At 40.5% G+C, this 15,161-nt stretch overlaps 1 protein-coding gene across 1 annotated transcript in view; it reads right to left on the bottom strand.

Moving 5' to 3' along the window:
* Positions 1-272: 272 nt before the first annotated feature.
* Positions 273-15,161, bottom strand: part of PDLIM5 (PDZ and LIM domain 5) — a gene marked incomplete at both ends in the record, with an annotated part of 94,604 nt that continues 79,715 nt past the window's right edge. The window contains 5 exons of the mRNA XM_080343635.1: positions 273-362; positions 675-790; positions 4,055-4,175; positions 5,186-5,366; positions 9,519-9,693. Of these exons, the coding sequence (XP_080199761.1) occupies positions 273-362; positions 675-790; positions 4,055-4,175; positions 5,186-5,366; positions 9,519-9,693 (683 nt within the window). The remainder of the gene's footprint in view (positions 363-674; positions 791-4,054; positions 4,176-5,185; positions 5,367-9,518; positions 9,694-15,161) is intronic.

Genomic DNA, 15,161 nt, shown 5'->3' with positions numbered 1-15,161 from the left:
CATGAAACCAATACAGTAATGTGCCAAGTGTAAAGGTAATGGCACTCTAATTGTTTCTCATGGGTGCACTTCCACATTCCTATCTTTTTATGAAGCGAAAACCTAACTGATAAATACTCTAAAAATTAATGTACAAGCCCCTCCATAAGTTTCCACATTTTACTTTCATTCTAGAAAATCAGATATAAATAATTTTCACCAATTATTGAACATGGACATTTGAACCTTTCTTTCTGCTCAGCACATTTGTTACACAAGATGAGCTCCAAGCATCAGATGTTGATAGAGTGAGCATGTTTCTTGCACAGTGGCTTGTCCTTCTTGGAGAAGAAAGTCTGACCCTCCAAACTGTCACTACATACCTGAAATGGGATAAAAAAAGAAAACATTCCTCAGTTCAGATGGGTGAATTACACCAAATGTTATTCAGAATGCCAAATCAACATAAACATCAAGGGTTAAATGCTGGGACAAGCGGCTGCAACCCAGACCAGCTCCTCTGGACCGGTGTCAGAGGCTCACAATAGCAACACATCTTCCAAATAACTGGGAAGGTGCTTTTTGTTTGGGCTGGGAGGACTGGAAGAGGTTGTAGCTGTTAAGCCCCGTATCGGTTGGATTAGCACAGCACTGCCGCTGTGGGTTTGTTTAAAATGTAGAGCAGCTTTACTTACTGAGCATACAAAGCAAGTGTCATGCCAAGTGTGGCCCAGAGCTTCAAGAAACCTGTCTCCAGCTTCAATGGGGAATTCACAGCCATGGCAGAGAGTACCGAAGAGGGCATAGTAATCTGCAAACAAACACAGATTTGAAATATGAAGCACATGCAGAAAAGTGAGACCGTTCACACAACAAACCTCCTCAGCAAGTAACTAACTCCTGCCTACATTCCAGCACAGTATTTGGCCCACACTGCACTACCCAAAATCATGCAACCATTAGGCTTCTCTCCTAAACAGACTCCAGCCGTTTGGATCAAGTCACTGGAGTTTATTACATGGCTTCTTAAAAAACAAAAAACACACAAGCAAAACCCAGAGATTTCAGCCAGTATAATTATTACATTTAACAAAAAGTGTCAGTAGGGTGGCAGGGTGATTATTAGTGACCAGAATCACTGAAGGGTATTTGCACCTTTCATTTGTAGGCACCAGACTGACTTGGTGGCTCTGGAGGTGTCAGCAGAGTAAAGTTCCTCCAGCAGTCTCAGAGAGCAGAGACCTGAATTTCACCCCAAGGTGTCTGGTCTTTTCCACTTATTTCAACTATTTAACACCCCGTTTTTTCCCCTGCACAGAAGACAACAGCATCAGTGCTATAACATGAGAGAATGTGGTATCAGCAGGCTACCATGCCAAACACACAATGTCATGCAACACCACGTCTTCATAAGATGAACTACAGAGTGACAACCACAATGAAGCTTTGGACTCCATCCTTACTAGTAACACTCTGGCTCTGACAGGGAAATTAGGTGTCAGGGGTTGTTTTCAAGTAGCCTTATAAGGAGTGGCAAGCGGGGTACAAGGAGGTTTTTTTTCTCTACTAGATTTTACAGAGCTGTTGATGCTCTAGTGCTTGCTGCGCAAAGCCAACAGACACTTATCATATGTCAAGCACATGGGAAGAGTCCTGTTTTGATTTAGTATGGCAGTGTTTTGCATGACGACCTCAAAAAGCATCATCCTAGGAGGCATCTCAGCAGGTTGGAGAATGCAATTGCTCTGAAAAAGTAAAGTCTGCCAGTGGCAAGAAAAAGCTCCAGCGATTGCCTCCATTAATCCATGTACTGGCATGAACTTGCAAGTGTTTAAGCAGAAGAAAAGACAATAAAAAAGTCAAAGGGTAGAACACCTGTGTCCAAAATCCCTGAAGGACACAGTCTCATGACCACACTGCTTCAGCTCTTTGCCATTTGATTTCATCCAGAATCTTTTACTGATATTTTCCTGGTGCCAGTAGTTAAAACCTTTTGTAAGTTAGCCTGTGGTTCGTGTTGATAAGTTTATTGGCTTTTCTTCTGAAGAAAGGGTAGTAGATAAGCCAGAATGAAGGGCATCAGTCTTCTTTTGTTTTTGCATTCTTGAGTTGCGATACCACAGAAGCCTTCCAAGGCAGACTTCTCATATAGCCACATATCAATGCTTCCTGCACACCGCATTTTCAAAAGTAGGTTCCTAAACTCTGCACTTGAAAAAAAAGAGTTCAAAGTTCTAGATATGTGCACTTTTAATTTAATTTTAGCATTAACATCCAAAACCAGAGTGTTTCGCAGATTAAATCCGCTTAATATTAATAGCTGATGCTGTGATAATTTCAAATGCAGATTTAAAATTAGAACCCTCCATTGCACTAGGATGAGGGAAAGTTGGCAATGACATTTACTCCTTATTTATTTAAAATTAGTCATAGACTGTTAACTCCAGCTGGACTGAAAGTCTTTGAAGAATGAAAATATCTCAAATTAACATCTAGTTAGAGAGCCAGAGCCATTACAACGTATCACTGCCAATAACACCTCAAAGAATGTGTCTACATTAACTTGTGCTAGCAACATTCCATCTCAGAAACAAACTTTGCGAGAAGTCTGGCATTCTTGACATTTCACCCCAGTGTTTCCTGCTCACAGTATAGGAAAGTGCACATTTCTGCACAAGAGCCGTAACAGTAGCACAAATCAATGCACCGCACAACATACAGGTCATTCGGAGGCAGGAATAAGAATTCAATATTAGCAGAACAAACTAGATCAGGAGCTTTCCACCCAAAGGGGAGTTATCGATTCCTCCAGTACTATTTTTGAATCATCGAATGATTTCAAGATTAGGGGCTTCAGATTGCTTCAGGATGAAATTTCACCGTGTTGTCACACTAGAGGATGCTGATCATGGATCCACTTCCTCTGCGGCTCCATGAATTCAACAGGAGCAACGTTACCCTACTCGTGTCACTAAGTTAGCCATAACCTACTGTGTCCTTTTGTATCTGCCAACACCTCATTAAACCCACTCTGACAGAGAAATTTTGGATAAATTTTGCCCGTTTTCCTCACCCTTTCAGTACCCAGAACCTGCTGCGAACTACTGTGGGATCAAACCAGGAGGAAATCTCAGCTCCAAACAGGTCACCAGGATTTCATGCTCAATCTCTTCCTGCTCAATTCACTTCCACCTCTAGTTTAACCACAATGCTCCTTACAGTAGGAGGAAAATACAGAAAAGGTCCCACTGATGGTTCTAACACAGATGTAAACAGTATGAAAATAAACAATTTTGATACGCTTTTGTTTCTTTTCCAATTTGTGGAATTGTTTTACAAATGCTCTCTCTTTACTAGCCCAGAAGGGTACATAGAAAGTTTCAAGCAAACTAGGAAATGAACATAAATAAAACCTGTTCATTTGAATCAAAAAGATATGATTGACTAGAAGTGCTAAAAATCAAACCAGAAGTCCTCTGAACATCTAAGTCACATCTCTCGTGTAATACTGCTCACAAGGCTTTCAAGGGCTATAACCATATCGCTATATTTTTCCTCTGACAGGCTGTTTTTTTTTATCCCAAGCTTATGTTCAACAGATGTTATCACTGATCCTGCTAAAAACTTCCTGGGCAGACTGCTTACTCTTGGAAGTTGCCTCCCAGTTGTGAATAAGGCTATTCAGAGTAAAACGCATTACTCCAGTGGCATTTGCTTGTTTAGTAAATAAGCAGATTTACACAGACTCCAGATTATTTTAAAGCCAGCCAGAATGTCACCCTAAAACGACACATACATCTGAAGGCTTAACAGGAGCAATGAGCAAAACTAGTGATAAGAATTCTGCTCCTGCTGAAACTGATGAAGAAATTCACATTAACTTCTGCTGCAAACTCAAAAGCGTCTACAGCGTTTGTTGGTGCTTTGAATTGACATATAAAAGCTCCATGAATTTGCTGGGACACATCTTCTGAAATGAAGCTTGAGAAAAAGGAATTGTTATTTTTCTTCCCAATCTTGTTAAGCTCTGCTTTCCCACACAGCTGTAGTAAAACTTGGTTGTGTTGCTTCTTACCCGTCTCACAGTAGGGATCGCCGTCTTCTAAGTGGAAGACATTATTGCGGATGGGGTTATGACAGGCCACACATACGAAGCAGGAAACGTGCCAAGTTTGTTTCAAAGCATTTATTACTTCCTGTGGGGATTAGAAAAAGTGTTATTAACACATTATTTTGATGTGATGACTAGATTGTGGTGACCATGCCTCCACACTTGATTTGTCTCAAGAATATTTGTTTCCTACTGCTCCTTTGAAAATGGGTTGTGCACACCGTTTCTGCCAATGTAAAACTTAATGAGGTGCTTTGTTTTATGATACATCTCCTTATTTGTCACAAGCAACCTTTCATTTTTTGGAAGGCTCAGTGTGGAGTTAGGCAGATTTACTAACTAATTTGTTCACCTTTTCAGTTTTAATTAGGATCTCACCCATCACATTCCCCTGAAATAACAAAAGCAGCATCTCTGACATCTCCTCAAGTCTGGGAAGAGTTAATCAGAAGACATCACATAGAAAATTACAACTGCTCTGCGGTGTTTTGGAAGACGCTAAAGTGCCAAACATGAGTTGAGAATTGTGTTGCCAAAGCCCTGCGTGACCCCAGTTACACAAGCGCCCAGACACATTGCTGTCTGTAGCAAAGCAGCGGACACTCAGCTGCCAGGCTCAAATTAGCAAGATTTGTGCCAAGTAGGATAAACGTGTCTTTCTATCTACATTGCCATTTGGAATATTTCAGTACTAGTAGCCAACTAGCGTGTTCCTCAATGCTCAGCTTTGCTAAGGATGAGTATTTCCACACTCATCCCAATGCCATTTACACTTTTGTAAGAAACTGCTGATTAAAAGCATTTTGCCAAAGAAAATCCAGTAATCACAACACCTACAGAACAGCCTCTTGAAAACAGGAGCTGAACTTGGAAGAGCCAAGGACACTACAGCACCTTTTCTCAGAGAAAACGAAAAGGCTCAACATTAGAAAAGCCAAAGACATGTTTTGTATGTGATGGGAGCTGAGAAACTATGTCAGAGTGTGCTTGGAAAAATGCAAACTGGGCAAATAAAAGGGAATTTCATCACAGAGAAGCACTGAACACTGTGGTTATTGTTCACTCTGAAAACCAGGCCACTTGCTGGTTACTTACCCCAAGGATCTTCCTCTGGCACTTGGAACACTCCGGGGCGAAGAACTTCTCATAGCAGACCTCGCAGTACAGCGCACCTTTCTCTTCCACGAATCCAATGTAAGCCATGGAGGTTTTGCAATGAGCACAATTAAACTCCTCTGGATGCCACGACTTCCCCAAAGCCACCAAGAAGGGTCCTCTGATCAGAAAGAAGAGATTTTGTCAGCAAACATTCCTGGGTTGGCTCCTGCAAAAGCTGTTCACAAACGCATACAGCTCCACTCCCCTTTCCTCCTCCAGGCTCTAAGCATTACATGTTGACTCTATCTATTCCCATTGAACTATCTGCCAGAAACACCTGACCAAATAAATACCAATTGTCTTCGCTTCCTTGCATTTCAGAAATCTTATTTTAGAGCCACATTAAATACAGTGCTGAAGTGGCTGCAAGAGAGAAGAAAGATGTTCCCTACGATCCAAATGATTTCCATCTATTGCAGAGAGATTTGACTCAGCGATACGATCAGCTCTCTTTCAGCGTGTATTTGTAAAGAGGCCACAAATGTTCAAATAGACTTGACTCCATTAAGAGCTGATAACATCAGTTTCTTGCATGACAAAAATTCAGTTGCTGTCCTTATCTAATAAGTTTGCTACAGGATAACCCATCTCTGTTGTTGGGGGATTTTTTTGGGGGGAAAGCACATTGGGTTTGTTTAGGTTTGGTTTTTTTTACTTTTCCTTCAGAAGCTGGTTAAAACAGAATCATTTTCTTCCAATACAGAGCTTCCTCTGTAATTTGCAAAGACAAAATAATGATAATTTTAATAGCATTTGTCTGGCTAACGCAACAAGTTTAACAGACAAGATAAACCTGCCTCTTCCTCAGTCAATAAAAAATTCTCAGTTTGTTACTCATAAATCCCAATCACATACCATTCGATCTGTTTTCATCTGAAAACATATGCAGCATGTTAATTTCTCTAATGAATATAATTACTGTAATGTGGTACCTCCAAGGTCCCACCAACACTCAACCTTCCAGAATCTAGGTTTCAGGTGAACTTCATGTTTCAAGTTCACCAGATTGCCCTTTTTTGCAAGACAATAAAGACGCCATTCTTTCCATAATGCATCACTTTTTTCTGAGCTAATACTTCACTAAAATAAATAAATAAATAAACAAAAAGTGTAAGGTACTAATATCACCATCCTGTTGCTAAACTTTTTTTCAGAAACTGAATAAGCTACAAGAATATTTTTGTGCAAAATAAGGTTTTCACATGAACAAAGCAACAGCAGCAGGAGAAAAAAAAACTTTAACATTTGCTTCCATGGTTATACTGACTCCAAGATGGGCATATAAACAGGCAGGGGATGGAAGGCAACTTCATTGAGAGTAGGAGTCATTATTTCCACTTCTCTCCTACATTTTCTCTGGAGATGCTACATATTTTCAAAAGGATGAGAAGTCAAAGATAATTATAGAATCATTTCAGTCGGAAGAGACCCTCAGGATCATTGAGTCCAACCATAACCTAAGCAATCTCTGGTGCTAAACCATGTCCTTAAGAACCTCTTCTAAATGCCTTTTAAACCCCTGCAGGGATGGTGACTTCACCACTGCCCTGGGCAGCCTGTTCCAATGCCTGACAACTGTTTCTGTGAAGAATTTTTTCCTAATATCCATTTAGGACAACTCGCACACCTTCAGAGATGATGAACCTATTTAATCCATAAGAGTCTCTTCTATTTGCCTCTGATTATCGGAGAGAAAGCAGCAAAAAACTGCTGGAGAGCAGCTCATAGCCCTTCAAGGAGGGAGCCGGGGTCAAGCTCAGCTCCCAACGGATGCCTGAGCAGCGCAAACACCGACCTAACCCGATACTCTCCTGCCGCTCTACAAGCACCTTTTACATCGATGCCCTTTTGGTTATGTACTGATCAAACAATACAAGCCCTCATGTGCAACAAAGCGCTCTCAGTGCGCCGTGTCAGCACGGGCTAATTTAACAGATTCATTAACAAGGGGCTGACATCGAAGAGGCTCCAGGCAGGATTGAGTTTCTGGCCCCTCGCTCCAGTTAGCTCTGCAATGGAAAGTAAGTCCACCGAGCGACGAGAGGGGAAGGAATTTTTACAACATCTGCTGCATTTAAGCTCTCCAGAGTTTACAGCTCTGACATGTTGAGATTAGCCATGTAGGACAGCACGTGGCAACCCAAACGGATGGGGAACAGCTCGAGAGTGCATCCACCAAATTTCTATCCCAAAGTCCCCAGCCAGCTGTGGCCGTGCCCTGCACAATGTCTCCAAGGTGTTCCATTAGCATGCATGGCCAGAAGAACGCTTTCTCAATACAATTTTACTTTTAATCGGGGCTGTAGTTTAAACATGTCAAGCTGACGCTGCAGCTTAATGATACCAGACTCTTAAAAGCTGCCCCAATGCACGTGGAAGAAAGAAAAAGAAAATAAACACCTGCCGCGGAAAATACACTAAAACATGATATTCAGAACTTGGAGGTGTTCCTGGTCTCTGCATACATTTTTTCAATCGAAATGATAGCTTCCAGTAATGAAAGGTATTTATTTGCTGTATTAATTGGAAAAGGAGATTGAAGTCCTGATTTGAGTAAGGGGACCACATGCCCAGACTCGCACAACCTAATGCAAAGCAGTTAGGGCATAAATGCTAGGAAGATGAGTGTCAATGGCTTCCTCCTTCCTTCCCCATTTAAAACAAGACAAAAACAAGTAACCCCACAATAATAAAAAAATCCTACATGTCTCTGTCAACTAGAACAAATTTTTAAAGGTGGTGGTAAAAAAACCTGTTCCTTCCATCCAAAGATATGGGATGATACAACTGGCGACAGCTGGCTAAGAATGTACCTCTATCCCAGGCTACTTTGACATGCTACCCATTTATGAACAAATTTCTGACATTGCCATCTAGACTATGTAAACCAAACTCACAGATGGAGGCAAAAAGTATTGATTTTTTTCATTTTTAAAGGGATTCTGATGCATTTACAAAAGTATTTATAGAATCTTAGGGCCCAAAGGATCATCAGGTACATAAATTGGGTAGCCACCTAAAACATCTGGGTTCTTGCATGTAGCAAAGACACATGGGCAAATTGAAAAAACTAAGGAATGTACAGGGAACATAATTGCAATTTCACCATCTTTGCACTTGTAGCTAAATATAACTTCATCAGTATGGCAATGAGGTATCCACTGTATGCTGATAATCCAGCTTCTCATGTGGCTTTTATTATGATAGCAAGCCAGAACTGAAATTTGGTGGTAGAGAGATCAAAAGGATTTGCACATCTGCTAAAGAGGCCGATTGCTTTCCAGTTAACCATAGTGCAGTCTGCATTCTGGGAAGTTTCTTTTTCTCCTCACTTGAAAATGCCATAGTATGCAATCCCTGTATAGGAGATGTTGAAGGGAAGCAGGAAATTCAGTTTTCCTCCAGCTTTGATTCTTTTAGACGTGGAAAGAAAAGCTTCCTTAATGAAGCTTTGGAAAAAACTGGAATCTTCAGACCATCACTGTATAAATAATTAAAGATATATTAAAAAGTTATAAGATGTCTCTAAGAAATGGTTTTGGCTCCACCAGCCATGGTTATTCTATGCCTGAGTATAAAGTAACCAACTCCACAATGCATTTTGGCTTCACAACAGATGTACAATGCCATGTTACTTGATCCTCCTCCTACCTTTTCATAGGTAATGGTACCACTAAGGGTATGATCTGTAATTATGCTAAAACTTGAATTCAAAATGCCATTGCAGTCTTTCAGATCCACTGTATGCTGTGAACATGAGACATATTTGGCATTGATTAATAAACGTCAGCTAATTCTCAAGTGAAACAATGCTTGCTTTTCATAACTGAGGTGGCATTTAACATATGAAGAAATATAAGGATTTAAACACCACCAGCAAATTACAAAGAAGTTAGACTTGGATATCAGTTACTATTCATGAAGAGGTGTCACTTACAATAGGTGACAATGGCTTAAGTACTGTCAAGTGGGGCTTCATGCTTTCTCTTCATGCATCCACTAAGGAGCAAAGTTTGTTCCACAGACCCATATACTCCCCTACTTACAGGGTCAGCAGCTCATCTTCTTTTTAATGGTGATCAAAGGGGCTAAGTGGGGAGTAGAAGCAAGTGATTTAAGGGCCAAGAGGAGAGGCTGCTGCTCAGGAGTGGGGAACACTTGTGATGAGCTGACACTTGGATTTAACCCCATTCACCACAACTCTTGGGGCCCGGCCATCCAGGTAGGTTTTTTACACAGCAAAGAGGATACCCAGCAAACAGATACCAACCTGATGACTTGATTACAGTGCGCACACATGGGAGTGCGCTTTCCTGCTGGAATGTGCTCTGCCCTCTGAACCAACGTGTCTTGCTCATTTAGCTGGGGTGCCATGGCAGTTTTTTCACTCGGGGCAGTTGTTCCAGGTGGTTTAATACTGTTTGATGTCCATCCACTGGCAGGAGCTGGGGAAAGAGCGCCAAAAGCATTTAGAAGAGCATCTTTCAGTCTCAAGTAAATTATCTTGAAATACAAGCAACCAGCAACATTTGCCTAACACCTTTGTCTACTGTATACCTGCCTGCTTAAAGGAACAAACTAAAAAGCACTTGTGTTCGCCTCCTGCCCTAGCAAGTAAGTCCCAGCTATTTTATGAAATGTCTATGAAATAACACAGAATGCTCTTGGCTAACTTCTAGTGGACAAATTTCAACATACTGAAGAAGTTCGGTGAAAGAATATACAACCTGTGAAGGCATTATTTTGCTTTAGATACGAAAGCTGAAGCCAAGAATATCAGTGTATGAACAGAGATGGGAGAGTATGACATACATACTCAAAACATTTTACAGTGAGTGCAATAGATCATACATCATTACTAACAGGTTAAACAAGAGTACACATTCCATACAGCATGTAAAGGAACTTAAAATACAGTACTGTATAAGGAAAATCTATTTCTAATTGAATTTAAACATTCACGTTCACATCCTCTTTATAAAAGTTGTGACACAAATAAAAACCTGATGATTTCAGAAATGTATACATCCATCCACAGACTTCCATTTGTGCTTGGACTTTCAGAGTCATGGAACAGACATAAGCTTTCACGGAGTACGAAAAATCCATTTACAAAAATGAAAGGCACAGATGATACTGTTGCCAAGGGTAATGAAGAAACAAACAGTCCTCTACTTTTCTTTCTCCTCTATTGATACACATACCTTGGTAACATACAAGCTACAGCAACGTGAGTTTATGGGAGCAGTTATTCCCATCAAGCAGAGAATTCTTTTTCCAAGTATGCTAAAACCCCCCCACATTTCCATAGCCTTTTGTTTGTAACCACAGGAAAGGGAAACTGTGAGTGTTTTATTTGCTGTCCTGGCTTTAGTGCAGCCGGACTAAACCTTGTAAATCAAAAAGTGAAAATAAGATCTGAGTGGAAGCTCAGGGAGAAACAACTGAGCAATGACAGAGACACCAGACAATGGAGGATGATGCTTCTGTTGCAAGGATCCAGCTCTTCAACACAAGGCCTGGGCATCGCTATCTAGCTTTGCAAAAGAATTAGTTTAATTTTACAGAAGTAAGATCACCATACACTACACAATTTAATACATTTAAACATTACAGTGCACGTGAGTTAACAACCTCCCCTCTACTCATGTGTATTTGTAGGCTAAGGCAACAGAGCTGGAAGATGAATCCTTTTTAACATCAATACTTCTGTACTATAATTATGCTCGGTATTAATCCACAGATACAAGCTAAATACCCACTTTCGCTTACTCGTGCTCTGTATGAAGAAGCAATACAGCCATACACCTGTTTTTGTCTAAATGGTTGGTTCATCAAATTTTCTCAAATTGGGTCATTCCAAGACTGACATATATTTGGATTCTTTTCAGTATCTGAAGTAGCAAAAAGCATACCCGTTCACCAGTGGTGTTTGTTTGTTTTAAATGCAAGACTGTTGATTATGTTTAATGTATAATTAATTAGTTTACAATATATTGAAAAAAAAATAACATTTTGATTCTAGAAACATTCAGCATTCCTGAGTAGAAAGTATTTAGGAATAGATACACTTGATCTTGCACAAGTCGCTCTGCTACTGTAGTTCATTTTAGATTTTAAATGCCTGTTAAACTGAAAACAGGAACAGACAAAAATTGCAAAGGTGGCAGAAAAGCTTTGAAGACATTAACAAAAGTGGGTTTGATGAATAGCACTTTCCTCCTCTGTAATCACACATGGCTTTCTAATTTTCAGGTCCCATTTTACGAGAAGACAAAAATACACACTAAAACCAAACCTGTTTGAAGGCTGCTTTGGCCATAAACCAAACTGCAGCGCCACTTCTAGTATATTGCTAATTTCTGCTTGGGTTATTTGCTGAATCCCAAAGTCCATTCAGACACATCAGCTAGCTCATTTGCACTGTGTAGTTCTTTGAAAAAGTCCTTCTGCTTGCTTAAAGGAAAAATAAAACTACGAACACCAAAATTACTCCCTTTTCTTTGGTCTCATTACAGCTTTCGTTAATGCTGGTTTTATGAATTACGCTTTTCTGAACACTACCCAACTTTAAAGTTACTCCCGGCCAGGAGCAGAATCTGTCTACATAAACTTTCTCTGCAGAGCTGTTAGACAGATCAGGCATTTCTGGGTTATTCAAAGCACTGAAAAAGGAGAGAAGGAGCTAGACCATCATTTTGGGAAATAACTTGGATCTACAAATGACTCTATGCTAAAACAGAAACTCTCTTTTTTAATGAACCACACAAATTAGTACTGTGTCGAGCAAGAGCTGTGGCCCAAGCAGGAGCAATTGGGCATTTATTGTTGAGGACCAGCAAAGGCAAATGGACCCACTTATTTCACTTCCATCAAAATCAGTGAACTCCAATTCAACACCCAAACCCCCAGCAAACATGGGGCTCCCACGGGATCACAGCCACAATGCAAACGGAATAAGGGGAATAACAACCAAACCCCAAGCCTTCAGATGCTTCTAGATTTTCCACAATATTTTGGGGAACTGGACAAGAACTAAGTTCCAAAAGGCTTTTTGACTGATTTGTAAATTTACATCACTATTTGGTCTACTGTGACAGGAACAGTATCTAATTGATCACTGCAAATGCCATCAGCAGCTGAGAACTGAAACAGAAAAGGTTGCCTTCTGGTCAAAGATCCTTAAAAAGCAAGACCATAAAGCGTTTAATTAAATACTCTCTTCTTCTAGCATCTCTTGAGGCCGGTGTTAAGCCAGGAAGCTCCTGCCCATGCTCACAATTTGTCCCCACACCATTCTCTCAAGGGTATTTTTCTCTTTGCGGGTATTCACATCAAGGCCCTATAGGTCTTGCACAGTTATTTCCCTTGATTCCTTTCAATTCAGATTGTTCATCCTAAAGAAGAGGCATCCGTCTGCTTCCATTGCCTTTAGATCCATACTCTTAGCAAAGAAAATACATCAGTAAAGTACAGTAACAGCTATTCCACCACATTTATTACACTGGTTTCTTTTTAACCAGTCTTTTATTTTCCTCATTCCCATATGAACACCAGCTGGGGGGCACTTTTTATTGCCTACTCGTGTCTTCCAGAGGCCACCAACATGCCTTTAACAGTCCAGTCATTTCACCAAAGGTTCGTTACATCTACTGCAACCCACAAAGCATTTCTTTTGTTGCTGTTGGCCTTTTGGGTTGGTTATTTTTTTATTAAAAACAAAACAAAAACCACCACTGCAAACCACAACACCACACTATTTGTTCCTTACTTAAAATTTATGTGAATTCTCAGTATTTTTTTCAACAATATTCCATCTCTTGTAGCTACAGAATTTCAAGTATTATGTCTGTTTGCTTGTCTAGAATGAATATTGATATTTCCCAACTATCCTTATTACTTAAACAGCAAGTTTAACAGTCCTCTACCGGACAAGATCTGCAAGCAGAGAGGAAGGGAACACACACAGAGTTCCTACAATCTCCTGCTCTCCTTTCTCTTCCCTAATCCCCTGGAAATCTTTGACATTGAAACACAACCACACAATGTAAAGCAAAAAAAGACCAGGCCCAGAAAACTTACACAGGTGCTTTTTCTTGCAATGAGAAGCTTTCACCAGGGCACACCAGTAATAATAATGTAGGTACAAATTATTACACTCAATCTAAGCAAAGACCTCTCAACTCCAGGCAATCGGTGTGAGCTCTCCTGTCATCTGTGCTTTATACTTCACTTTTTCCATTTTTATATACATGATTTTGGATCCTGCTCTGTTCTCAGAGAGTGCTGGGGAGATGCCTTGGTACCCAAGATCTGGCAAGGTGCACCCACATTTTTAATTGGGAATGATGACAGTGTGGGGATGGGAAAAGAAACCACTCCAGCTGCCTCTCACCACATACTTTCTGGGTGCCACCTTTTTTGCTTTAAACGGACAGCACAACTTTTGTAGATGCACTGAAGAACTATACATTATAATACATAAATAATTACAAGAATTATACACCCCATCAGGAGCTATTCTGCCCTGACTGCCAGAGAGGTTTGATTTCACTTTAAGTCATGAAAAGGTCTCTGTGGCCAAATTTCAGGCTTTTGCAGGCTTCGCTTCGCCTTCCCTCTCTTTAATTAAACCTTCTAAAGCACTGTTGATTTGCACTGGTGTATTGTCATAGCTGGCTTTTCTATAACCGAAAACACTCTGTACCCAACTATTAACTTCCTACTTTATTAGGTTTAAGTTTAGCAAACCCTCAGTGTTTGCTTTCATTAAACTCCTTGGTAGGACTAGTTTAATATTTAACAAAGTTTTAGGCAAGGTAAAGAACTGGCTTTTTTTTCCTCTTTTTTTCAAAAATCCCAGTGTGACTTTGCCCTCGTTAGACTAACAATAGGCTGTTCCATCGCTGAGCACATGGATAACTGCAAACACTGGCGAAAGCTTTGGAAGACAAAGGGAGAAAGGCAGATATGCGGCAGTGCCAAAGTCACTTTGACAGAGGTTCTCCGGTGCGTAGCAACAATATAACAGCCTGAACTGTTTAACGCTCACTTAAACATAACATCAGACTTCATGTAATATCTATAAATAACAATGCTACTTTAAGCGCTGGGAGTGCCAGAACTTCATTTTAAAGTGTTCTAACTCAGTGATTTATACGCTGCTATCAAACTACTGTATTATAAATGGAAAATATAAAGCTTCATATGTCCAATTTTCTGACTTTTCTTAATATATCTGTACAGTAAGAAATCTTCCTATTCCTTCTCTCCAAACCAAACAGATGGCCGGATGAAGCAACGTGTCTGCAAAGCTCGGCCGTCAGCTCGTTACATTAGCTGTATATAACACCTCATCCACTCCCAGCCCCGCGTGAAATCGCACAATTCAATGGAGAAGCTACAAGACAAGCAAGAGGGGAGAGGAAAAAAAAACAACACACACATAAAACAAACAACAAACAACCACAAAACCCAAACTCCAAACCCCTGTGTTCAGTAATTCTCCTTTTGCTCCCTATGGAGTCTCAGAAGGGCAGTCAAAGCTAAACCCCCGCCACTGATTAAAGGAGAACAGGAAGGATTAAACCATTATCATGTCTTTAAATGCCTTGGAAGGCTGGTATGCACCCCATGGAAAATCACAACAGGTGCCACCCCGGCCCGATTTCAAGCAGCCCTGCAACTGGGGGGGCTGGTTCCTGCACTAGTGACCAGCCTTTCAACTGGAAAGGCTCCGGCTGCAAAGCATCTTAATTAAAATGAGTATGGTGGGTTTGGCTCGCTCAGCCTGTCTCCTTGTGATTCGTTACATCACATACCAGCACAAATTTGGCACAACTGGCACAGCTTTTACCGAAAACATGTCTTGAGGAGAAATAGAAAATGAAGCCCTGTACAATAGAGTTTCTTT

The sequence above is a fragment of the Nesoenas mayeri genome (genome assembly GCF_963082525.1).
Source record: "Nesoenas mayeri genome assembly, chromosome: 4".
Classification (NCBI taxonomy): Eukaryota; Metazoa; Chordata; class Aves; order Columbiformes; family Columbidae; genus Nesoenas; species Nesoenas mayeri.
Note: the sequence above shows the minus strand (reverse complement) of the source record. Positions and strands in the feature narration are given on the sequence as shown.